This window comes from Bos indicus x Bos taurus, chromosome 3 (genome assembly GCF_003369695.1).
Source record: "Bos indicus x Bos taurus breed Angus x Brahman F1 hybrid chromosome 3, Bos_hybrid_MaternalHap_v2.0, whole genome shotgun sequence".
NCBI lineage: Eukaryota > Metazoa > Chordata > Mammalia > Artiodactyla > Bovidae > Bos > Bos indicus x Bos taurus.
In genome coordinates, this window is record NC_040078.1 from 40,474,866 (window position 1) to 40,502,466 (window position 27,601).

The 27,601-nt window shown below is 35.8% G+C and overlaps 1 protein-coding gene across 2 annotated transcripts in view; it reads left to right on the forward strand.

Annotated features, from left to right (window-relative positions):
- Positions 1–27,601, forward strand: part of COL11A1 (collagen type XI alpha 1 chain) — a 223,393-nt gene that overhangs the window by 13,628 nt on the left and 182,164 nt on the right. For both annotated transcript variants that reach the window (XM_027536365.1, XM_027536366.1), the window contains exons 2-4: positions 15,814–15,981; positions 20,561–20,774; positions 24,328–24,490. In XM_027536365.1, coding sequence (XP_027392166.1) covers positions 15,814–15,981; positions 20,561–20,774; positions 24,328–24,490 — 545 coding nt within the window. The remainder of the gene's footprint in view (positions 1–15,813; positions 15,982–20,560; positions 20,775–24,327; positions 24,491–27,601) is intronic.

Below are 27,601 nucleotides of genomic sequence, written 5' to 3' on the forward strand. Positions count from 1 at the left end.
TCTAGTTTGTCGTAGGTTTCCTGCCTAGAAGCAATTGTCTTCTGAGTTCATGGCTGCAGTCACCATCCGAAGTGATTTTAGAGCCCAAGAAGAGGAAATCTGTCACTACTTCCACCTTTTCCCCTTCTATTTGCCATGAAGTAATAGGGTCAGATGCCATGATCTTAGTTTTCTTTTAATATTTAGTTTTAAGTTGACTTTTTCACTTTCCTCCTTCACCCTCATTAAGAGGCTCTTTATTTCCTCTTTGCTTTCTGCCATTAGAGTGGTATCATCTGCATATCTGAGTCTGTTGATGTTTGTTCGGTCCATCTTGATTCTGGCTTGTAATTCATCCAGCCCAGCATGTCTCATGACAAACAGGGTAACAGCACACAACCCTGTTGTACTCCATTTTCAATCCTGAACCAATCAGTCGTTCCATACAGGGTTCTAACAGTTGCTTCTTGACCCACATACAGGTTTCTCAGTGGGAAGAAAAGATGGTCTGGTATTCCCATCTCTTTAACAGCTTTCCACAGTTTTTTTTTTATGATCCACACAGTCAAAGGTTTTAGAGTAGTCGGTGAAACACAGGCAGATGTTTTTTTCTGGAATTCCCTTGCTTTCTCTGTGATCCAGCAAATGCTCGCAATTTGATCTCTGGTTCCTCTTCATTTTCTAAACCCAGCTTGGACATCTGGAAGTTCTTGGTTTGCATAATTCTGAAGCCTAGCTTGCAAGATTTTAAGCATGACCTTACTAGTATGGGAGATGAGTGCAATTGTCTGATGGTTAGCGCATTCTTTAGTATTACCCTTCTTGGGAATTGGGACGAGGATTGACCTTTTCCAGTTCTGTGGCCACTACTGAATCTTCCAAATTTGCTGACATATTGAATGCAACACCTTGATGGCATCATCCTTTAGGGTTTTGAATAGCTCTATTGGAATTCCATTTCATCCACTAGCTTTATTAACAGCAGTGCCTCCTGAGACCAACTTGACTTCACACCCCAGAATGTCTGGCTCTGGGTGACTACACCATTGTAGTAACACGGTTCATTGAGATCCTTTTTGTACAGTTCTATGTATTCTTTCCATCTCCTCTTGATCTCTTCAGTGTCTCCTAGGTCTCTACCATTTCTGTCCTTTATTGTTCCCATCCTTGGGCAAAATGTTAACTTGATATTTCCAATTTTCCTGAAAAGATCTTTAGTCTTTCTCCTTCTGTTGTTTTCTTCTAGTTTTACGCACTGTTCATTGAAGAGGTCCTTCTTGTCTCTCTGTGCTTTTCTTTGGAACTCAGCATTTAGTTGGATGTATCCTTCCCTTTCTCTGTTGCTTTTCACTTCTCTTTCTTCAGCCATTTGTGAAGCCTCCTCAGATAACCACTTTGCCTTCTTTTCTTTTTGTTTGCAATGGTTTTGTTCACTGCCTCCAGTACAATATTGCAGCCTTCCGTCCATAGTTCTTTAGGCACACTGTTAACTAGATCTAATCCCTTGATTCTGTTCATTACTTCCACTGCATATTCATAGGGGATTTGATTTAAGTTATACCTGGCTGACCTAGTGGTTTTCCTTACTTTCTTTAGTTTAAGCCTGAATTTTTCTATGAGATGCTGATGATCTGAGCCACAGTCAGTTCTAGGTCTTGATTTTGCTGACTGTATACAGCTTCTCCTTTTTGGCTACAAAGAATGTAATCAATTTGATTTTGGTATTGACTGGTGATGTTCGTGTGTAAAGTCTTCTCTTGTGTTGTCAAAAAAGGATACCTGCTATCACCAATGGATTCTCTTGGCAGAATTCAGTTATCCTTTGCCCTGCTTCATTTTGTTTTCCAAGGACAAACTTGCCTCTTACTCCAGGTATATCTTGATTTCCTACTTTTGCATTCTAATCCCCAGTGATGAATAGAACATCATTTTTTGGGTGCATTAGTTCTAGGAGGTCTAGTTCTTCACAGAACTGATCAACTTCAGCTTCTTCAGCATTGGTGGTAGGGGCATAGGCCTGGATTACTGTGATGTTGAATAATTTACCTTGGAAACAAACCAAGATCATCTGTCATTTTTGAGGTTGCACCCAAGTACCACATTTTGGACTCTTTGTTGATTATGAGAGCTACTCCCTTTCTTCTATGGAATTCTTGCCCACAGTAGTAGATATAATGGTCATCTGAATTAAATTTGCCCATTCTCTATTTTAGTTCACTGATTACTAAGATGTCAATGTTTATTCTTACCGCCTCCTGCTTGACCACGTCCAGTTTACCTTGATTCATGGACCTAACCTTCCAGGTTTCTATGCAATACTGTTCTTTGCAGCATCGGATTTTACTTTCATCACCAGACACATCTGCAACTGAGTGTCACTTCTGCTTTGGCCCAGTCGCTTCATTTTTTCTGGGGCTATTAGTAATTCTCCTCCACTTTCCCCCAGTAGCATATTGGACACCTTCTGACCTGGAGGACTCATCTTTCAGTGTCATATCTTTTTGTCCTTTTATACAGTTTATGAGGTTCCTACGGCAAGTATGGGGTGATTTTTATTCCATCCTCCAGTGGATCATGTTTTGTCAGAACTCTCTGCTATGACTTGTCCATCTCGGGTAGCCCTACACAGCATGGCTCACTGAGTTTTCCAAGCCCTTTTGCCATGTCAAGGCAGTGATCTATGAAGGGGATTTTTCTCCTTAGTTCTCCTCAAATATTTGTCATTTGTAAAAAAGTAATGACATTTAAATTAAGGGTTGAGATTTTATTTTAAGGCTTTATATAACATGTAGAATTAGATAACTTTGCAGTACAGATATTATTTGGACAGCTTCTAGGCCATATTTATCCAAATAATTCCCACATTTTTCATTTCATTTTACCTGTTTAGATATAGTCAATATAGAAATCAAATTCCACTTAGTAGAACATTTTACTTATTGGCTAGATACTGTGCACATTGATCCAGTTGTCTTGAGAATTGTAGTTGTGTAGTAATTGTAATGGGGGTTTGTGCTTTGTTTTACTGGTTTAACAGAGCAGTGATCCAGGACTTGTAGTTACCTAGAAAGTAGCAGAGAGATGTTTCCCACTGAAGACCTAGAAAGCAATTACAGAGTAGGAATTATCAAGAAAATGTAAATATATGTTGCTATTCAAGTCAAATTTATTTATTGTTCCTGTGCGTGCTAAGTTGCTTCAGTCGCGTCCAACTCTATACGACCCTATGGACTTAGCCCACCAGGCTCCTCTGTCCCTGGGATTCTTCATGCAAGAATACTGGAGTGGGTTGCTATGCCCTCCTCCAGGGGATCTTCCCAATCTAGGGATCGAAATGGCGTCCCTTATGTCTCTTGCTTTGGCAAACGGGTTCTTTACTACTGCTGCTGCTGCTGCTAAGTCACTTCAGTCCTAATCAACACTACATCTGGGATTCTGTATTTTATGGATTTTTCTTAACCACTAAATAGGACAGAATTAGAATAAATTGTGACCAGTGGGACATGAATGCAATCGATTTTGATGGGAGTCATGTTTTTCCATTAGTTCTACTCAGAATACTTTACTATATATTTTTTCCCTGACCTTTCCAGTTTTGAATTTTACTCTGTAGCTGATTTAAAAAAAAACAAAAAACAAAAAACTAGTATTTTCACGAAAATGTAAGAAAGTACATTTACATTTGATCGTTGAGTTCTTATCTTCTGAAATGGTGGTACCAATAGGTTTGTTAGGTGTTTGATTTGATAAAATTAAATTAATTATAAAATTCCTAAAATTCTAGGCTCCTATTTTATATTGTCTTTGTCTATGTCATCCTCGATTTGATGCTGTTCTTTGTTTGAGTATCAAATGCTTGTTTTTTTCAAGAAGCATAAGACACTGCTTCTCCAAAACTTGAGTCTTGAGATGTTTGTATTTCATTCATTCTTTTCTTTTTTTTTCTGTAGGGAAATATATTCTCTAAACATAGGCTTAAATGGCAAAACATTTATTATACAAACATACAAACCTAGGTATGTTTCCCAAACCTAGGAATATTTAATGTAAACTGCACAACTATAATCTTATTTACTTACAATTTACTAATGTATTCAAGCCTTTTATTTCTCCCATTTGCACTTTTTAAATTTTTTCTGAACACAGTGATTCGATTGCATAATATTGACAAAAAGTCTGGTAGTTTAAGCCAAAAAGAATTGTGTAGAGACTTAAAGCATGTATATGATTTATATTGACTTTATTTTTGCCATGCTGTCACTTCAGTCATGTCTGACTCTTTGCAACACCTCCCCCACAACCCCGGCCCCATGGACTGTAGCCCGCCAGGCTCCTCTGTCCATGGGATTCTCCAGGCAAGAATACTGGATTGGGTTGCCATTCCCTCCTCCAGGGAATCTTCCTGATGCAGGGATTGAACCCTCATCTCTTATTCTCCTGCACTGGCAGATGAGTTCCTTACCACTAGTGCCTCCTGGAAAGCCTACTTGTGCCATATAGGCATTTAAAGATAAACTTTCATACCTTTTTAAAGATGGAAGAATCTAGGTTTATATGTTTTATTTTCTAATACTTCATGTTAGTTTATAATACAAGGTTGGTATGTGGCATGTGTGGGTTTGAAATAAATGAAGTAATAGCATCAGAGGTCAGACATTAAAATATTAGCTTTTTAAAAATCTTCTAATAACACATTAGGGTTAATCTAGAGTTATATTAATGTCTATGTGATACAAAGACAAAATTATTGAAAAGGAGACAATTTCAGTGATATCCGTGCTTTAATGTCAAGTTTCGTTGCAGGGTGGTAATGGGACAATGAACTTGACAGCTTAAGTGGTCAAAGTTTCAGGAAGCCTCCTAGGGTTGTATGTCCCTAGAATAACATAAGAACATGCTGGAGAGATTGCTAAGTATTGCATACTTTTCATGCATGATATCTAATGGATCTTTAGAGATTAAAAAAAAAAAAAAACACCAAAAAGCTAAAAAACAGTTTTAGAGATAAAAAGTGTTCAGTCTTATACTCAACTGTTAAGAGATTTCCCAAGGTGGTCAGAGGAAATGAATAAGAGAAATCAAGTGAATTACAGAACTGTGGAAACACTGGTGGCACTCGATGGGATTATTGGATGTTCAGAAAGGTTGAATTTTCGACAAAATAGTGTTTTTAGGTATTCTTTTTATTGAGTACTTAGACACTATTCTCCAAGAATTTAAAATTCCATTTCTCATTTAATTATCAGAATTTGGTTAAGTTGAAGAAACTAAGTCTAAGAAGGGTAAGCAGCTTATCTAAAGTTACACAAATAATAAATACCAAACTTGGGTTGGAAGTTGGGCTATCCCAACTGCAGGAATTGTTATTAACTGCTGTCCACTTGTCATATCTTACATTTTAGATTCTTTATTAAGGGCTTTTATGCTTTTGAAAAACAACAGGATGTTGGTAATAGTTAAATTATAATGAATAGTCACTTCTCTCTTATTTTTTTTTTCTTTTGCCAGTCCTACCTCCCACTACCACATAAACAAAATACTCTTCTGTTGTTTTATTTATTTATTTTTTAATAGAGCATCAGAGCATTTCATGATTGGGTGGTAGATGGCTGATATCACTTTCTATGTCTTATTTTATTTTTATTTCTCTCTATAAGGATATGCTTCATTTCTGGCCTGTGATGTGAGGTACAAGGAGAGAATAAGTGACTCCCTAGAGTGGGGAAAGCGTCTAGCATTCTTTAGTAAGATTACTTCACACCTGTGTTCTTGCCATACCCGAATCAAAGGGAAACAGCCAGATTTGTCAAGCTCTTCAAGGTGCTGTTAGTAAAGGCCACTTTCAACCCTCTTCTTGTTTCTTCTGAGACTGATGAGAAAGAAACTTCAACCCTGGGGCAGAATGTGACTGCTCATTTACTCATTTATTTAGTAACCATATTTCTATTTTTATTTACAATGTGTCAGGTACTATGTTATTTATGAATATTACAGTGAACACCCATAGTGGTGATGTTTGCTGTCAGGAGATTTATGATCTACTGGGAGGTAGATATTAACCAATAAATTACAAGTTCAGCAAAAAGAGAGAGAGAAATTAGGTGGCAATCAAGACTACCTAATTAAGGAAATCAAGGCCATAATTTAAACATACACTGTGACTGAGTGCACACTGCCTAGAGTGAAAATAAATAATTAAGCAAAAGAACAAAATAGAGTGTGGAGCTATCCAAGGGAACTTGGGATCCTATGAAAGGGTCATATAACCCAGCCTAGGGGTAGATAAGAAACTATTTCCTGAAGAAAATCATGTTTAGGTTGATATCAAAAGATTGATTAGGTCTAAGTTCACTGCCCAGCTACACATTAGACTCATTTGGGAAACTTTAAAACACATAAATGCCTGGGGACCCTCCCCACTCCCTGCTCTGTCATTCTAGATGTTAGTTCTGGAGTTGGACCCATACATCTATATGTTTTAAAAACTCTCCAGGAAATTCTACAGATAGGGTTAAAAAGAAAAAAAAAAAAAAAACACTTAACTATCCTTAGTCAATTGATGAAGGATTGAAAAAAGAATCTTCAACAGAGTACAGTAAATTTTAGAAACTTGAGAGATGTTTATTTGAGCCAGAGCATGAAATTTGGGGTTGAGGAAGCAGGTAGGAATTAGTGTAGATGTCTCTCTTGGAGTTTGTGGTTGTGCATTTTCATGGTGGTGATATGATTTTTCTCAAGAAGTCCTCAGAAGCCAAGATGCCCCCCACCCCGGGAGACTGAACACCTAAATTTATTCAGTGTTGATGTCCTGTCAGGACAAGAAGAGTTCCATTTTTTTTTAACTCTATGCTGTCTTTTATCTGTGCTGTCATATTTGATATTTCTATTGCTTCCTCTTCATTGATGAATCTATTCAAGACTCAGCTTAAAAGGATCACATGGCAGATATTTTAGCTTTTGAGGACCACCCAATGCTACAAAACTCTGTCCTTGTAGTGCAAAAGCAGTTACAGACAATGAATAGCTGCAGCTGTATGTACAATATAAAGCTTACTTATGGGCACACATTTAAATTTCATGTAATTTTCATGTGTCATAAAATATTAAGCTTCTTTTATTTTCAACCATTGAAAAGCATTCTTATTTCACGTACCAGAGAAAAATAGGCAGCAAGGAGGTCTTAATACAGAAGCATAGTTTTCCTATTATTTCAACTATCGAGTCAGTTCTCACAAAAACTGTTTCAGGTAGATATTTTTATTATTCTCATTTTACAGATGTTGAAACTGAGGTACAAAGCAGCAAAGTAATATGTCCAAATAACACAGATGCTAAGTGCCGGAGGTGGGATTCAAACCAGCCTGGCGCTTCAACACTGCAATGCTGCTATGGGCTACTTACTGCTCAAGGGAGTCTGTGAAGACAAAGGAGGGATTAGAGACTAAACAGTCAAAGCATTTGTGTGACCTTAGAACAGTAATCTGAGCAGACATTGGAGGCACCAAGGAGGAAGGAATAAAGACCTGGGATAGTCTAATGGATGAGTGGAGGTGTTAAAGAGATCAACAGAACACAAGAGGAAAGACATACTAGGCCCTCACAAATTTTTGTTTCAAGACAAGAAAGCCCTGTGGGCTTCAGAGGAAGTTGCTTCTATATGTTTCACCTTAATGTGTTTTACATTATACAGTATTTTATATAGTACATGGGTTTTTGTGTGTGTGTATGTATGTATACTTGTTCTCTTCTAGTTTTGGAAAAGGGCAGGCAAGTAAGAAATAGGCAAATGTGTGTGTCCTCTGTTGCTCAGTCATGTCAGACCCCATGGACTGTAGTCTACCAGGCTCCTCTGCCCATGGGATTCTCCAGGGAAGAATACTGGAGTAGGTTGTCATTTCCTCTTCCAGGAGAATCTTCCCAATCCAGGGATCAAATTCGGGTCTCCTAGATCTCCTGCATTGGCAGGCAGATTCTTTACCACTAGTGCCACCTGGGAAACCCAGTAGGCAAATCAGTTCAGTCGCTCAGTCGTGTCCGACTCTTTGCGACCCCATGAACCGCAGCACGCCAGGCCTCCCTGTCCATCCCCAATTCCCAGAGTCCACCCAAACCCTGTCCATTGAGTCGGTGATGCCATCTAACCATCTCATCCTCTGTCGTCCCCTTCTCCTCCTGCGCTCAATCTTTCCAAGCATCAGGGTCTTTTCCAATGAGTCAGCTCTTCATATCAGGTGGCCAAAGTATTGGAGTTTCAGCTTCAACATCAGTCCTTCCAATGAACACCCAGGACTGATCTCCTTTAGGATGGACTAGTTGGATCTCCTTGCAGTCCAAGGGACTCTCAAGAGTCTTCTCCAACACAACAGTTCAAAAGTGTCAATTCTTCGTCACTCAGCTTTATAGTCCAACTCTCACATCCATACACGACCACTGGAAAAACAATAGCCTTGACTAGATGGACCTTTGTTGGCAAAGTAATGTCTCTGCTTTTGAATATGCTGTCTAGGTTGGTCATAACTTTCCTTCTAAGGACTAAGTGTCTTTTAATTTCATGGCTGCAATCACCATCTGCAGTGATTTTGGAACCCAGAAAAATAAAGTCAGCCACTGTTTCCATTGTTTCCCCATCTATTTGCCATGAAGTGATGGGACCAGATGCCATGATCTTCGTTTTCTGAATGTTGAGCTTTAAGCCAACTTTTTCACTCTCTTCTTTCACTTTCATCAATAGGCTCTTTAGTTCTTCTTCACTTTCTGCCATAAGGGTGGTATGATCTGCATATCCGAGGTTATTAATATTTCTCCCGGCAATCTTTATTCCAGCTTGTGCTTCCTCCAAGTGTATAAGTGTAGGCAAATAATTAAAACCAAGTGTAGAAAGTACTATGATAGAGGTACATCTAACCCAACTAGAGAATGCCTTCGGGAAGAGGCTGCACATCAGTTATATACTTTTTTCCTTAGAATAGGATTTATAAAAGCTGAAAGACTGGAGAAAAAATGTGGTGAATAGTCTGTGAAGTCTGACTTCAGTATGGGGAGAAATCTGAGTGAGAAAGGCATTAAGGGGGAATGAGATAAAAGGTGGAGATGCAGTAGCATCAAACTGGAAGAGTGAGTGGGTGTGTCCACATCATTAAGATTTTATATTCAAGGTATGTGCAAACCACCTGGAAGTGGGTGGGGTTCTCTGAAGAAATTTAAGCAAAGTGACTTAAGGCATGGGAATTCTGGAAGCTCACTCAAGCTGTGCTATACAGATAGATGAGAAAAGTCATTGAACCTGGTTAAATGACTATTGTAGTAATGCACGGGGTCTGCTATCCTATTTTCTCATTTAATAAATAAAAAAGTGTACACTAAAAAACAGGAAAAATATTATTGAACAAAGTATTATGCTGATTGGGTACATCTGAATGCTAATCATGATCTCTGCCATGAGAACTGGTGAAATAGAAACAATGAAAACATTAGGGACATTTAAGAATTGTTTTGAACATTGAAATCATCTATTTTTTTAGATGTATCGAGTTCAGATCAGATCAGATCAGATCAGTCGCTCAGTCGTGTCCGACTCTTTGCGACCCCATGAATAGCAGCACGCCAGGCCTCTCTGTCCACCACCAACTCCCGGAGTTCACTCAGACTCATGTCCATCGAGTCAGTGATGCCATCCAGCCATCTCATCCTCTGTCGTCCTCTTCTTCTCCTGCCCCCAATCCCTCCCACCATCAGAGTCTTTTCCAATGAGTCAACACTTTGCATGAGGTGGCCAACGTACTGGAGTTTCAGCTTTAGCATCATTCCTTCCAAAGAAATCTCAGGGCTGATCTCCTTCAGAATGGACTGGTTGGATCTCCTTGCAGTCCAAGGGACTGTCAAGAGTCTTCAACACCACAGTTCAAAAGCATCAGTTCTTTGGCGCTCAGCCTTCTTCACAGTCCAACTCTCACATCCATACATGACCACAGGAAAAACCATAGCCTTGACTAGACGAACCTTTGTTGGCAAAGTAATGTCTCTGCTTTTGAATATGCTATCTAGGTTGGTCATAACTTTCCTGCCAAGGAGTAAGCATCTTTTAATTTCATGTTAAGCTATAATAAATTACTGCTTTTAATCTTTAAACATTTGAAGTTCAGTTAATAAAATGTGGACTAGTTTCTCCCATCTATGCATGTGTGTATATATAAGTCCATAGAAACTATGTTATGAGAATTTGTTAAATGCTATAGTTATGGTATAAAATGAAGCAAATAAGTGTCTTAATTTACTATTTAGTTTACTTCAGAGGAAACATCTTTAAGACTTGATGAACTGAATTTTTGGAGAAGGAAATGGCAACCCACTCCAGTACTCTTGTCTGGAAAATCCCATGAACAGAGAAGCCTGGTACATGGGGTCACAAAGAGTCAGACATGACTGAGCAACTTCACTTTCAACTGAATTTTACATTTTCGTAACTTTATATAAATTTTTAGGAAAAACTATTTGCAATCTTTATTATATATCCCTATTTTTAGAATGAATTATTATTTCATATCATTTGTCTCTACATAGAAGCTTATTTAGGCTTGAAAAATAGAGCCCTTAGAAGAGTCCTGTAGAGGGAGGGTGTTTTTATCATATTGCTTTCAAAGTAGGAGCTAACAAATGTGACAAAACCTGTGCTGTTGGAAAAGGTCATCCTGTTAAGAGATAGTTTGGAGAGAAGGAGACTTGTGGTCTGTTTTATGTATTATTTACTGATGTACAGCTGAGACTGTGACTGTGAAGCTGCACCCTTTTCTTCAGGAAAGAATTAGAGCCTTCATAGCTGTGTTCATGTCAATCCTGAAGTCTTTACCCTATTGGCATGTACTTTTGCTAATGGCTTTAGTGCAAGAAGATAAGATAAAATAAGCAGATAAGATGCTGTGTTTTTAGAAACAGTTTCCTTCAGAGTAATTTATACCCTGAAGCATGAACTGAGTTTAATTTAAATCTAATATAAACCTTAAGAATCAATGGACTGGCTCAAGATGATTTTAATATATTTGTGTTTTAAGTTTCTTTTCACAGTATGTTTGGTTATGGGCTAGCAATGAAGTGGAATGAACCTATGTTTGATTTTGCACAAACTTTAGGGGTATCCTTAATTTGTGTTCTGGTTCTAAGTTCCTTCATCTGTATAGTAGGGATAAGAACACATGGCCTGCAAAATTTGTGAGGGTTAACCTAGGAAGAGTTTAATCCAGTTACTGTCCCATGTTAGGTTCTTTGGACATGGAAGCTAATATAGTTATTATTTTCTTAGTTTTATGGTAAGAGAAAAGAAGAATGTAAAAATAGTCAGGTATTGTACTGGCCTTAAAAAATGCCCATTTAAAGCAGGACTTAGCCAAAATTGTTGTTAAATGTTATTGTTTTAAATATCCCAAGGCTGAATTAAAGAGGATATATTTGATCCTTCAATATTCTGATTTTCATTATATTTTTTTCTTTTTTCTTTTTAAAATTTTGGAACAATGTGTACTCTACTGGTTAATGTGTTATTTTCATTTGAAAGTTTGATGAAATAGATGGTCGTTATTATTAAAGGGAAGTACATTTCTTATAAGATAAAAGACAAATTATATAAAGCTTCATTCAACATGATTGTACGTATAGAAGTTAATATCTCAAAAACTTAACTAAGGAAATGACCAAATGCACATTTCTCATGCACTCAGTCATCCATTCATACATTCTATAACTGACACTAGTTAATGCTAAAAATATTAATTGAAATTGTAATTTTCAAAGAGCACCACTCTGTTGCAGGTCACTGTCTACTTTGTGTAGTGTGATAAATCATGGTAATGTTATTAACTGGTTTTACAACCAGTCCCACTTTCATTTTAAGTCCTCCCCAAACAGTGTACTTATAAAATTCAGTGCATTTGAAAATTGATAGCAATTCTATTTTTTTTTTTAACAAGTGAAACTTTTCACATGAGTAATATTGGTCTCATTTTCAACCAAACATGATCTCTTTTCCTTCTGAATGAAAGAATACTGCATGCATCTCTATAGAACAATAGATACTACCTCCCACATAATTATTGGGGCATGTTTAGTGCCTCCTTAAGTAGAATCTAAATATTTGTAGTGTAATTAATTAAATAAAATCTATATACTTGCAGCCTCAGACATGCTCAGTGATAGGTTGGCAAACATATAGTCTTCTATGAATATTTTTATTTTTGGTTATTTATTTTTATTATTATTATTTATTTTGATTATTTTTGATTAAACATAGAAAGCCAATGAATATGAGCATATTGAGTAATATGGATTCCTAGGTCTGTTTTTATAATAATGCTTATACCACCTGAATCATGTTTTGATTTGCTTAGTGAATTAAGTAAATATTTAGTTGTGGACCAGGGAATCTAAGAGTCTAAAAAATCATTTGTCCTTTTATATCTGGTTTATTTCATGCACTATTGTGTTTCAATGGTTCCATGTGGTAGCATGTATTAGAACTTCATTCCTTTTCTGGTTGAATCACATTCTATTATATGTATATATCACATTTTGTGAATCTATTCACATATTGATGGAAACTTGTTTTCGCTTTTTCATTATGGTGAATAATGTTGCAATGAGCATTCACATACAGATGTCTGTTTTAAATTCTGAATTTCAATTCACTTAAGTATATACCTAGGAATGGCATTGTTTGGCCATGTGGTACTTCTATGTTTAGTATTTTTAGAGATATTATATGGTGCCACTCATTTGAAATTTCTAGCATAGCAAACTTCATAGAAATGGAGAGTAAATTATCAGTTACCAGGGCCTGGGCAGAGGAGAGGAATAGAGACTTATTGCTTAATGGTTAAACCGTTTCAGTTTGGGCTAATGAAAAAGTTTTGGAAATAGTATTGATGATTGCATAACATTGTAAATTTAATTATGCTATTAAATTGTACACTTTAAAATGGTTAAAATGGCAAAAATTTATGTTGTATATATTTTACAACAATTTAAAGAATGAATAGTAAAAGAAGTTGTTTAGTCACTAAGTCGTATCCAGCTCTTTTGTGATCCAAGGGACTGTAGCCCACCAGTCTACTCTGTCCATGGGATTTCCCAAGCAAGAATACTGGAATGAGTCACCATTTCCTTCTCCAGAGGATCTCCCCAACCCAGGGATCAAACCCATGTCTCCTCCGTTGACAGGCTGATTCTTTACCACTGAGACACCAGGGAAGATCAGAATAAGTATAATATACCACAGTTCAGTTCAGTCGCTCAGTCGTGTCTGACTCTTCACGACCCCATGAACTGCAGCATGCCAGGCCTCCCTGTCCATCACCAACTCCCGGAGTTTACCCAAACTCATGTCCATTGAGTCAGTAATGCCATCCAGCCATCTCATCCTCTGTTGTCTCCTTCTCCTCCTGCACTCAATCTTTCCCAGAATAAGGGTCTTTTCAAATGAGTCAGCTCTTTGCATCGGGTGGCCAAAGTATTGGAGTTTCAGCTTCAACATCAGTCCTTCCAATGAACACCCAGGACTGATCTCCTTTAGGATGGACTAGTTGGATCTCCTTGCAGTCCAAGGGACTCTCAAGAGTCTTCTCCAATACCGCAGTTCAAAAGCATCAATTCTTCGTCACTCAGCTTTCTTTATAGTCCAACTCTCACATCCATACATGACCACTGGAAAAACCATAGCCTTGACTAGATGGACCTTTGTTGGCAAAGTAATATCTCTGCTTTTGAATATGCTGTCTAGGTTGGTCATAACTTTCCTTCCAAGGAGGAACTGCCTTTTAATATCATGGCTGCAATCTCCATCTGCAATGACTTTGGAGCCCCCCCAAATAAATTCAGCCACTGTTTCCACTATTTCCCCATCTATTTGCCATGAAGTGATGGGACCAGATGCCATGATCTTAGTTTTCTGAATGTTGAGCTTGAAGCCAACTTTTTCACTCTCCTCTTTCACTGTCATCAAGAGGCTCTTTAGTTCTTCACTTTCTGCCATAAGGCTGGTGTCTTCTGCATATCTGAGGTTACTGATATTTCTCCCGGCAATCTTGATTCCAGCTTCTGCTTCTTCCAGCCTAGCGTTTCTCATGATGTACTCTGCATATAAGTTAAGTAAGCAGGGTGACAATATACAATCTTGACGCACTCCTTTTCCTATTTGGAACCAGTCTATTGTTCCATGTCCAGTTCTAACTGCTGCTTCCTGACCTGCATATAGGTTTCTCAAGAGGCAGGTCAGGTGGTCTGGTATTCCCGTCTCTTGAAGAATTTTCCACAGTTTATAGTGATCCACACAGTCAAAGGGTTTGGCATAGTCAATAAAGAAGAAATAGATATTTATCTGGAACTCTTTTGCTTTTTCCATGATCCAGTGGATGTTGGCAATTTGATCTCTGTTCCTCTGCCTTTTCTAAAACCAGCTTGAACATCTGGAAGTTCATGGTTCATGTATTGCTGAAGCCTGGCTTGGAGAATTTTGAGCATTACTTTACTAGCGTGTGAGATGAGTGCAATTGTGCAGTAGTTTGAGCATTCTTTGGCATTGCCTTTCTTTGGGATTGGAATGAAAACTGACCTTTGCCAGTCCTGTGGCCACTGCTGAGTTTTCCAAATTTGCTGGCATATTGAGTGTAGCACTTTCACAGCATCATCTTTAGGATTTGTAATAGCTCAACTGGAATTCCATCACCTCCACTAGCTTTGTTCGTAGTGATGCTTTCCAAGGCCCACTTGACTTCACATTCCAGGATGTCTGGCTTTAGGTGAGTGATCACACCATCATGATTATCTGGGTCGTGAAGATCTTTTCTGTACAGTTCTGTGTTTTCTTGCCGCCTCTTCTTAGTATCTTCTGTTTCTCTTAGATCCATACCATTTCTGTCCTTTATTGAACCCATCTCTGCATGAAATGTGCCATTAGTATCTCTAATTTTCTTGAAGAGATCTCTAGTCTTTCCCATTCTGCTGTTTTCCTCTATTTCTTTGCATTGATCCCTGAGGAAGGCTTTCTTATCTCTCCTTGCTATTCTTTGGAACTCTGCATTCAAATGGGTATATCTTTCCTTTTCTCCTTTGCTTTTCGCAATGTACCACAACGAACAGATTTTATACTTCGAGTGGGTGAATTGCATGGTATGTGAATTACAGTCCATGAAGCCATTTGAAACATAAAGTTTACCTAAAGGATTACACTTACAAAGGGGAAGTTTAAGGTTAGTAGCAGGAGGTAGCTGAAATGGATTGGATTTGGGAAATTTATGGTTCTGCCAACAAACAGCCTATTCTAGGCACCCTGAGGCTAACATAAAAAGGAAAAAAAAAAAAGCCTTAGTATCTCCAGGGACTTTCACAGGAAAGCACTCAAAGCAAGGGCATTATATTTTGTTACCTATTCTTTTAAACAACTTTTAACTTATCATTGGGCATTCAATATGGCTTAGTAACTGCACATTTTACAATGCTTATATATAACATTCATTGTGAATTTGAATCTTTACAATAACCTCTGTTTAAATTATGAATAGTTGAATATAGTATGTTGATTAGAAATTAATGGGATATGTACAAATGCTGGCTTTTTCAATATGTTTTGCTTTTCGTAATTTGATTTCTGATTGAGATATTTTGTGTTTGAGAATGTTTGTATTTTACCTGCTCCTCCGCCTCTCAGCCCCCCAACTTAGTGTTAAGGAAGCATGGCAGGTGGTACATAGATTTGAGAAGTAGGATACAATTTCCTCTGTTTAAAAAATAACTCATTTTTATTAGATTATTTGTTCAATTACTTTTCCCTATTTTTAACGTATTTTTCAGCTGATCCAGTTGATGTACTAAAAGCTCTAGATTTTCACAATTCTCCAGAGGGAATATCAAAAACAACGGGCTTTTGCACAAACAGAAAGAATTCAAAAGGTTCAGATACTGCTTACAGAGTTTCAAAGCAAGCACAACTTAGCGCCCCAACGAAACAATTATTTTCAGGTATGTTCTTTTTATTACTGCGACTACTGCTGCTTTGATAACTATTATTATTCCTTTTTATCATGCTACATAATGCATAATTATGGGGGGATTTTTCATAATGGTTTGAAAAATACTTGGTGAATTTTTTTTCCTGTCCTTGAAAGCACTAAATGACCTGGTATTAATTGTCTAGAAGTCATGATAATGTAGGGAAAGGGAGTAGTGAAATGACAATTTCTGAGTATCACATTTTCTAAGTAAGTGCCTTATTATGAGTGCTTGCTTGCTATTGGATACATATCGATTGTTTCTTTCTTACAGCTTCACTGAGTTGAGTGGCCTTGTTCCTATTTAACAGAAGAAGAAACTGAATTTCACTGAGACTCTGATTTATCCATATTACAGAAGGTCAATATTTAATGCAGGGTTTGTTTCATTGCCAAGGCCAATATTGTCTTATCAAGTATTCCTTTTTGGTCTTTTAGGATCTTTTCAGAAACAATTTATCCTTTAAATTCTTCATATTATCCTCTAGTGTCCTCATGTGAAGGAACTCAAGTTCCCTATTTTTACATAAAACTCTTTTCTATTGATAGAAAAATTATAGATCAAGGGACTACAAATTTACAAAGCAAAAATAGCATATTTTTCAAGAAAGTACATTTTAAAGTATTTTTGAAAATAGATTTATTTTGCTAAATCATTGATTTTTCCAAAATATCTCCTGTCTTGAAAAATGCAAATTTGTGGTGGACAAAAGTAACAAAATGCAAATATAAGGATAAAATGCACACTTTTTCTGACTTAAAATGAAAAATTAAATTCATGAAATATTTTTCAAATCAAATGTGAAAGTTGTAAATAGTAAAAATTAAGCTGCTTTTCTCTTTATTTACACTCTAATGCTGAAATAGGAAAAGGATGGGAATTTTCAGGAGAGAAACAGAGAGTAAAATAGATTAATGGAAAAGCTTTAGAGATACTCAAGAAGTTAGTTTATAATTTTTTATATTTGGCTCATCATCTCAGGATCAGTTTTTCCGCCCTCTGGTGTAGTAGTTATTTTGATTAATTTGATTATTTCTGTTGTTTATTCTTGGAAAAAGAGCACAACATGTACTTCTAGGAGGTCCTTCTGTGTCAGTTAACAGAATAATCAACATTTCCCCATCTTCTCAAAACATTGTGTCTTAGGTATGTGATTTTAATAATGAGTAATTCAGATAGGAAGAGACATCTATATCTGTTTCCACATGCAAGTGATTATAGGGTTATGTTCCTGGAAGATATAGCTTCCTGTCAATTAATACAAAAGAGCATTTAATAAAAATTACCAACAGCACTTTTACCATTAAAAAATCTAAAGTGAATGTGTTAGTAGCATTCCTTATTAAAATAGTGAAAAATCTTGGGAAATTTATTTGGAATACTTTTTCTTTCATTATGAAAACACCAAGTAACAACTTCTTTCCTAATGAATGAAGTAAGCAGTAGTATTGGAAACTTCAACATTAGGGTTGGGGAAGTGTTTTCAGATTGCCATTGTAATGCTCTGTTGAGTTAATTTATGTGTCCTCCAAAGTCCCAATTTGAGACCTTGAATTTAAATACCTGAGAACTCTGTACCTGTGACCTGAATAGATGCTGTAATTTGCAAATTCCACCTGGTCTCTTTAGAACACCTGCTGTGGGACAGACACAGTACAAGAAACTTTGTGTATATTGAACTTTATGTTCATAACCACCTGGAAAGAAGAATATTTCAACCCAAATAATGGATTAGGTGTTAGAAATGTGAAATTTTTGAATACAGTCACAGAACCCATGGATGATTTAAAGCTGAGAGATAGTCTGGGGACTCTTTTTAGACTAAAGTAGGCTTTTGCCATTACGCAAAATTACCTTCACACATGATTTTAAAAACCCTACCAACCACTAAGTTACATCAGAAAGAGATTTTATTTAAAGGGAGACATATTCTGCATGAAAATATATGGACCACAAGTTAAAAATTAAACCCCAATAATAGTTATTGTGCTTTTTTAATATCAAATGTATTCATGGATGCAATATCTATTGATGTTAAAAGCCCATTTAGGGAATCATTTTTGTATCTGATATACTCTTCTGAGTGATTATTACACATCTAGGATTTATGTATATACACTTATTAGAGGTGGTAACATTTTTTTCCTTTAACAGCAATCATTTAATAGAGAGGATACTTTATTCTTAGTTTGTGTTTATACATTTTAAAACATACTAAGTTGCAAACTTACACATTTTTTCTGTATCATGTATACTGATCACTACTATTTAGATAAAATTTCACATCTTAAGTGGTTGAATTTGTGTTATTGAACTTACTTTGTAATGAATTATCTCTGATAGATTTAGTTGGCTGAAACAAATTTGATTAGCATCTTATAGGGAGGAATCTAAATAAGTGTCTAGGTTATATTGTGGACATTTTGACATTGAGTCATGATTTTTTATAATTTATTTTCTAAAGGTCATAACTTAGAGATTACAATTAAAATATTGTTGCTTAATTTTAAATTGAGAAACGCTTCCATAATTGAAAGATTTTACTTGTTGCTACAATTAGAAGTTGACAATTTTCAAAAGCTGTGTTACATAAATGGAATGATTAAAATTTGTTACAACTTATTAAGTCTCACATGAATATACTATTTCCTGAAATTCCTCTTTTTGTAAATGTCCTTTATTAAATAATTTTTGCAAAAATATTGTTTTATCCAACTCATACTATTTTGGCATCATTTTTTTGAGTACAGAACATATTTGAAAATTGAGGTATTCAGGGAGAGAAGTCCTATAATTCTCAACAACATTTTGAGTTAATCATTTGAAGAAAAAACTTCTTTGTTATTGAATTTCCTCAATTTTAGGCTGAATTACTTATATTTTTATTTGTAGTAAAAGAAGCTAAAAGGTGTTTTTGTTAATTGATGTGTTTTATTATCTTTCCATTCTATATACATGATCATTTTTCTTCTATTGATTTTCATAAATATAAAATTGGCTATCTCTGTGACACAAATCAAATCAAACAAAATTCTTACTCTGTGTGTGTGTTTGTGTATGTGTATAAATTGCAATGAAAGCAAGGTTTTTATGATCTATTTGTGATCCAGTGAAGTTGTATTGGTAAATTATTTTAAAGATTAAAATTAAGAATTTTAAGTAGACACTATTTGTTTGGAGGCATCTATCTAGATTTTAGAGTATCTAGATTTTAGGTAGATTAGAACCAAATAGGTAACGTTAATTGACTGCTTTCTTTGTGAAATATTCTTATTTACTTTCCATAGCATTTTAATTAATTCCATTTCATAAGACATCTTTCCACTATATCATTTTAAGTGGCTGCATAGAATTCCACTGTATTAGTATTTTAAAATTTCATTTAACCAATCCCAACCATTGCAAGCAATTTTAATGTTTTATTATTATAAATAGTATTCTAATTAATTGACTTAACATAATATCTTTATGTATAAGTATCCCTCTCACTTCTATAAATTCTTCACATTAAAACTTAAAGTCTCCTATAGTCTTCTGAATTTGAATTCATGGCATTCATATTTATAGTATTTTTATTATTTCATACCACCATACATAATAGTGTATGGAATGGATGGACTGAATATGGAATTTCTTGGTGTTGGCTTATGCATGCACATATACACCAGTTTTGCATGTGTAAAAATTTTAATTTAAATAATTTCATCCTTCAAATAACAATACCTACTTTACTTATGTCCCAGGGTAGTAAAAGGATTAAATAAAATATATATGTAAACTTATTTTTGAAAAATAGAACCCACAAATTTATATGCAGTGTTTTTAGTAAAAAAAAAAAAAAAAAACCCACAATAGTCATTGCTTAAATATCTGAGATGTATTGTGGTAACTATTTAATTTATATATTTATTTAATAAATGCTTACTAAGAACTTATATAGGTCTGGCCCCATGCTGGATATTTGGGATATGATGATGAGAAGGAAAAGAAAAAAAATTAACCCTCTTAAATTTAGAATCAAATTAATCAAGTATCTAAGAGTTCTGATTTTAATGACATAAGCTTTTTATTAGTGAAACTTCATGTGTGATAGAAAAAACTGCTCAGAAAATCTTTAGCTTTTGAAGAGATGACTAAGAGCACCATCATATGTTGTGTCCTTACAATGCCTCTTTCAAGAGAGGATAGAGGGCACAGATTAGACAAAGGCAGAAAATACAAATTGTACACCAGAATTTCATCTTAAGTGTTCTAAAAGTGCTTATTGTGTGTTTGATATTGAATTGGCACCATGATCTTGTTTCCTAATTATGCATTCAATTTTACATAATCCTTGTGCTTTAATGAGTGGTGGCGAAGTTTGAATACAGCTTCAACAATTATTGCAGACAAAAATTAATAGAATCCCCTCCCCACTGGTTTTTAAGTCAGTATTGTTATTACTGTTTGAACTTTGGTTACTGGTTAAGACCACATTGGTAAGCTCAAAAATAATAGGGTGATCCAGGAATAGTTTAGAATTTCTGACTCTTTGGCATTCTGTTTTCAGGGGGAACTTTTCCAGAAGATTTTTCAATATTATTTACAATAAAACCCCAAAAAGGAATTCAGTCTTTCCTTTTATCTATATATAATGAGCACGGTATTCAGCAAATTGGTGTTGAGGTTGGGAGATCACCTGTTTTCCTGTATGAAGACCACACTGGAAAACCTGCCCCAGAAGACTATCCCCTTTTTAGAACCGTTAACATTGCAGATGGAAAGTAAGTAACACAATAATCCTGTGTTTTAACTGTGTGGAAAGCAGTTCCTTCATTCGGTCATTCAACAAATATTTATAAAGTGTGATGCAGTTTTTCTAGGGAGTGGTGATGCAGAAATGAACAAAACAATAAAATACCTAACCTTACATAGTTTACAATCTGGGTCAAGCAGTGAATGATAAAAAATTACTAATGAATATCAGATGGTGATAAGTGACAGGGAGAAATATAGCAATGAAGAGAGTAGGGGATGATGGTGGGGAGTGCAATTTTAAGGAGTGAGGTCAGGGATAGTCTTACTAAGAAGGTGACATGCAAAGGTGGTAGGCTGCATGCCACTGCTAGTAATTAAAAGGGTACTATTCCACATGAAGGAAAAACAAATGCACAGCCTCTGATTCTGGCTGTGACTGATTTGGCCTAAGCAACATCAAGGATGCCAGTGTGGCAGGAACAGAGTGAAACGTTGAGGATGGAGAGGCAGCAGGAGGGAAAATGGTATAATACTTTGTGTTGTTGTTTAGTCATTAAGTCCTATCCGACTCTTTTGCAACCCCATGTAGATGGCCAGGCTCCTCTGTCCATGGGATTTCCCAGACAAGAACGCTGGCGTGGCTTGCCATTTTCTTCTTTAGGGGATCTTCTGACCCAGGGATGAAACCCACATCTCCTGCATTGGCAGGAGGATTCTTTTCCAATGAGCCACCAGGGAAGCCCATAATACATTGGATTATAGGTGATTGGAAACACTTTGGATTTTATTCCGGGTAAATACGAAGTCACTGTAGACGTTTTGAGCAAAAGAATGATCTGATTTGACTTCCTCAGATAGAGCTAGCAGTAAAGAACCCGCCTGCCAATGCTGGAGACAAAAGAGACTTGGGTTTGATCCCTGAATTGGAAAGATCCCCTGGAGGAGGGCTGGCAACCCACTCCAGTATTCTTGTCTGGAGAATTCCATGGACAGAGGAGCCTGGTGGGCTATAGTTCACAGGGTTGCAAAGAGTTGGACATGACTGAAGTGACTTAGCACGCATGCATGCACCAATATTATTAATATTGACAATCATAGGAAGTTTTATATAATACTCAATATGTGCTGTATACTGTTGTGAACACCTTATACAAGTTAACTTCTTTAATTTTTCACAACTTTTTGAAGAAAATAATAATAAACCCATTTTACAGATAAGGGAAGTAAGGTACTGGGAATTTAAGTAACTTGCATTTGGAAAGTGGCAAAGGTGAGGTTTGAACTCAGGTAGACTGTCCAGTAACAGCCACTCTCTTAAGAAAATCATGCTGAATTCTGTATTGTGAATATTGTTTAATATTGTTTTGCTCCCTATCATTTCAGGAGCAGCTAAAAGCAAATAAATGTTTGTTAAATGTACTTGATATTTTATTGCTGAATTTAGGCTACTAAAAAGATTTATCACAAATATAACATTTGATTATAGACATAAGAAAGAAATAGCTGTTCAGATGGGGAAAAAAAAATTCACACTCAGATTACCATTGTCAGAACCATGGAAAAACTGCCTCTCAAACCCAGGAAAAAACTGGGCTTTAACAAGTAATTTACATCATTATCCTTAATATGAAAAGTGATGATAATTCTATGAATGAAAATACATCAGAGTAAGAAGTGTAGGGTATACTGTTTTAGATTGTTTTAGATACAGCAGTCCTCTTCGGCATGGTTGCCTTGAGCTAAGACCTTGGAAGCCAGGGAGTGAGCATGTGGGGTTATGGAGGAAGAGCATTCCTGACAAAGTGAATTAGGTGAAAGGAACAAGAAAGAGGCAGAAGTGAGGCTGGAATACTGCGAATCAGAAAGCAGAAATGTGGACATGAGATAGAAGAGAGGCAGGGTTAGGCAAAGTAAGGACTTCGGCTTTTACTGGGAGTATCAGGTTAGCTTTTAGCTAGAGAGAAACTTGATATGACTCATATTTTAAAATGGTGACTCTGGTTGCATCAGAGTGGGAGCAGGGACCAGTTAGGAGTCTAGGAGAGAGACATGGTTACCTGGTCAAAATTGTGAGATTTGAATCCTGAATATCCTGCAAATATAGGATTGACAGATTTCCTGATGATATGAATGTATAATATGACAGAAAGAGGATAATTAAGAATGTTTCCAAAATTTAAGGTTAATTTAGTATTTTGAACATTGTATGTGACACCATGATTATGACATATTATTATCAGACCTTAAATTAATTCAACAAAATTCAAATTTAGAGTCCTAATCAACTTGCAACAATTGAAAGAAATCATTTTTATTTTATGTTAATGAAAAGCACATGCCCACAGTAGTGGAGGGGGTTTAATTGAAGACACAGACTTCTTGGCGGAAACATGTGTAAATTTTACTCTCACAGTATTAAGTGCCTCCTAATATAAATCTTTGTGCAATTCAAACCCAGCAGATGCCTATGCTAGTTCAAATTGCTATGGAAAGACCAAAGATTAAGTGTATATGGAAATATACTTGGTCCTCATCAGTAGCCATGCCAAGTCACATGAAACAGATTTTTGAAAGGCTCCTGCAACTCTTTGGGTACTTTATTTTATGGATATAGTCCTAGAAACTTCTGGAATATTAATTTAGCACTTTTCATTTGGAAAAATAAAAGAGTGGTTTGCAAAATGCAAGTGATCTTCATTTAGTTGTTTATGTTAGCACAAGATACTGTTAATAAAACCCACCATTTTACAATTTTGATTAGGGTATTTGTATTTCCAAAGGACTGGCCACATCTCCATTCCTCCCCGCCGCCCCCCCATTCCCCACCCCCACTGCAAAGCCTGTCATCACTGCTCTGAATTAGCTGGAGCAGTAGCTTCAGAGTGAATTGAGACTCTCACTCCACACATGCATTGACTATGCTTTCTTTCAGTGTTCCTACTTCCTGCCAACTCTGGAAAGGAGAGATATTGTGTCTCAGTCTTGGATCCTGCCCACAGTAGTGAAATATAACTGTCTTGAAATTAAAGTGGAAAAAGAAAACGAAAGCACTTGAAATAAATGCGAGTAAAGACAGAGAAGCACATTGTGTCTTACAATTAAACGTTCAATTGCTCCAGATGGAACATTCATTCAATTAGTAGACATACCCTTTTAGAGCCTATATCAGGGGATCTCTCAAGCAGAATTCTTTTAAGTGAAATTCCACATTGGAAGAAAGCACTTACGTACATAGAAACTATTACTTATCCCATATCCCACCCCTAATCTCTATCAAATAACCTTGTGAGGGCATGGTGAGATCGAGCTATTGTTTCAACACAAGGTGAAGCAGAGGATGGGCACTGCCTTATCAGCACAGACAGCTAATCCTGCTGTGCAATTTACATAGCTCTGTGACTTTTTGAGTACCTACCACTGCTCTGGATACTAAGTAGCCACTTGTTAACTGATTGATGAATAAATAAGCCTACATTTTGTATAATTTAAGATCACTTGTATAATTCAAAATACATTGTTCTTTCACAATAATGGTTTGACAACATCTTTGGAACTTACAGCATTATTTGGCTTTTTAAGGTGGCACCGGGTAGCAATCAGCGTGGAGAAGAAAACTGTGACAATGATTGTTGATTGTAAGAAGAAAACTACAAAACCGCTTGACAGAAGTGAGAAAGCAATCGTTGACACCAATGGAATTATGGTTTTTGGGACAAGGATTTTGGATGAAGAAGTTTTTGAGGTAAAATAAATCAAACTTTATTTTTTATGAATATTATTAATTCAGATGAGTGGAGTTAATAACAGCAACAATCCATATATGCTATAAAGCAAAGTTGTAAACTTTAAAGGGTGACCTAATTTATTCCCCTGTATGTATAGCAGTGATGTTTTTTATTGTTCAGTAAGAGAATGAGTAGACAGTGGTGACTATAAAACCTGGGAAACTGTAATAGAGATTGGTTGATTTAAATACTGGCATGCTATATTCTTGGGAAAGACAAATGGCTTTCCTCTTAGTACTTTGCATTGTTTTCTTTGGAGAAAAGAACATTTTCTTCACTTCCTTCTCTCAGAGATTAAGGTAATGAAATGTACAAGTCAGATATTTTTTGTGTGTGTGTATTTCCAAGGTAAAATAGAGATACTCCAAAAGATAAACTTTATTTTTAAAAATCACTATTTCAATGTGAAGGTAATGGTTAAAAGCTCCTTTCCAGGTACAATTGGCCAATTATGATAATCGCATTATTTATTTGACCCTTCCATCACTGTATCTGGTAACTCTTGCTTTAATTTTCATTTAGTCAATTATTAATGGAACGAACACATTTGACTCCATGAAGGGGTGCACTCCTGAGCTATTCAGTCATTACTCTGGTGACTGTTTTAATACCATTTTTTAATAACTTAGTTTTCAAAGTGTAACAAAGTAAAGCTGTATAATATATTATGGTTTAATAGACAAGTTTTACATGGAAATACATTTGCTGCATTCTGCTGATATGTATATAGAGATATGTGTGCACACACAGTATGTGTTTTCAAAAACCACAGTGGAAATTCAGAGGGCCAGTAGAATATTGCATTTCTGTGCTTAGTTATATAATCAATGGAATAATTTCAAATAGAACTATTATTTGTGACATATCAGATTATTTGGGATTCTATTTGTTTCTGAGTTTCTGCACTAGTATATACCCAGGTCTTTGATGCTAAACAAAATGTTTTAACACATTATATCACACTAAATTAATGACAAACTGATTCAGACAATATGTAATAATAAAGTCTCAGATATTCCAATATCATGCATTGATTGCACACAAATGATAAATGAATATTTATTTATTAAATGAATGAATATATAAATAAATTAATTTAATTTTTAGGCTTACAGAATTCTATTTTAAAATTAAACTGTTTATGAACATCAGTTTCATAAGCTAAATCTATTTTTGTAATACACAGCACCTGATTTTCCTAGAACATATGAGTAATATGGAAGAAATATATCAGTTGAAGGTTTCATTTCATACATTAGTTTAATCTATCGCTGTACATATTCACAGAGCTTGTGTAAGTTAAACAATGGAAATTAAGAGTAGATTGTTTTTGCCATAAATGATTAAAACATATAAGAGGAAATATATAATATTATTTATTAGTTCTCAAAATTTACTGTTTCTGAAAGATAGTATTTGATACATGTACACATTGATTGGGCTTCCCTGGTGACTCAGACTGTAAAAAATTCACCTGCAGTGCAGAAGACCCAGGATTCATACTTGGGACAGGAAAATCACCTGGAGAAGGCAATGGCCACCCATTCCAGTATTCTTGCCTGGAGATTCCATGGACAGAGGAGCCTGGCTGGTTCCACAGTCCATGGGGTCGCAAAGTCAGACACCACTGAGCAACTAAATCACTGAGCGACTAACACACACACACACACACATATACATTGATTAGATTTCTTTTTCATACCATTTCATAGCATCGAGACTTCTATTTTTACCTGAACTTACTTCTAGGTGAATGTCATTTAATTTTTATTTTTTATTCCCCCTACCCTACACGCATATAAAACCAGATTATATTCCACTTTCTTTTCCATATACTACACTCATACTTACTAGGGTCCAGTTCAGAGTTTTTAAAGTGTAGTTACAGACTATCACAGTAAGCTTCTTCTTTTTTTTTTCAAAATAAATAATTAAACCTAATGTTACATATTAAAAATATGTAATAAGCACCTCTATGTTTCATAGGCTGATTATAGTATCAACAATTAAAATATGTAAAAATGATTCCTTAAAATATTTCCATGTGTCTTCAACCACTACTAACCAAAATATATCTAGCCGAGAGGTATCTAGTAAACTACCAAAGACAGAGGTGCTGGAAGCAAAATGTATCATTATTTTATCTGATTAAACATTAGCAATCTAATGCATAAACCATATTCTAAACTTTGAAGTAACTTCAGCTGTTTTTCTGAAAAAAAAAAGTCTAATATGCAGTATTTGAATTGCAATCTGTAGAGTTTTAAGAATTCAGCATTAAATAATAAAAGCAAAACTAAAAATATTTTTTAAAGTATGACAAAATTAGTTTATATGAAAATGCCAAAATGAATATGTAGACCCATAATTCAGATTATATACTTTTAGCATGGCAGAGTAAATATAAGAATTGATTTGGGAATGATAAAAATCTGATTTTGAATCCTAATACATAGCTTAATCATGTTTCTCTGTGTAATTATTTTTTGTAAGTTTTAATTTCTTAGTCTTCAGATGAGAACAGTAATATAATCTCTCTCGTATTTTTAAAAAATTGAATTTATGCATGTAAAGTGCTTGAAGTACTAGTACTAGACAGATTGTGACTCTGTATCTTTTTTTCTTGCTAAGAATATTGTTTTTTTTTTTCTTAAATGTATTTATTTTGACTGTTTTTGGCTGCACTGGGTCTTTATTGATGTTCCTGGCCTTACTTGTTGTGGTGAGCCAGGGCTACTCTTCACTGGAGTGTCCAGGGTTCTCATTGTGGTGGCTTCTCTTGTTGCAAGGCCTGGTCTCTTGGGCTTTCTCATGGGTGTCAGTAATGACAGCCCATGGGCTCAGTTGTTGTGGCTTATGGGCTCTGGAGCATAACCTTAGTAGTGGTGCTGGGCTCTGTGGTCCGTGACATGTGCAGTCCTCCCTGACTGGGGTTGAACTTGTTTCCTCTGCTTTGGACCCTTAGGGAAGTCCCCATGTCCCTTTAAACTGCATATGTTTTCCAAGGTTCATACTTAAAAAGATAGTATGCCAGTAGACACAGTTTTCCTGTAGATTAGCATGATAAG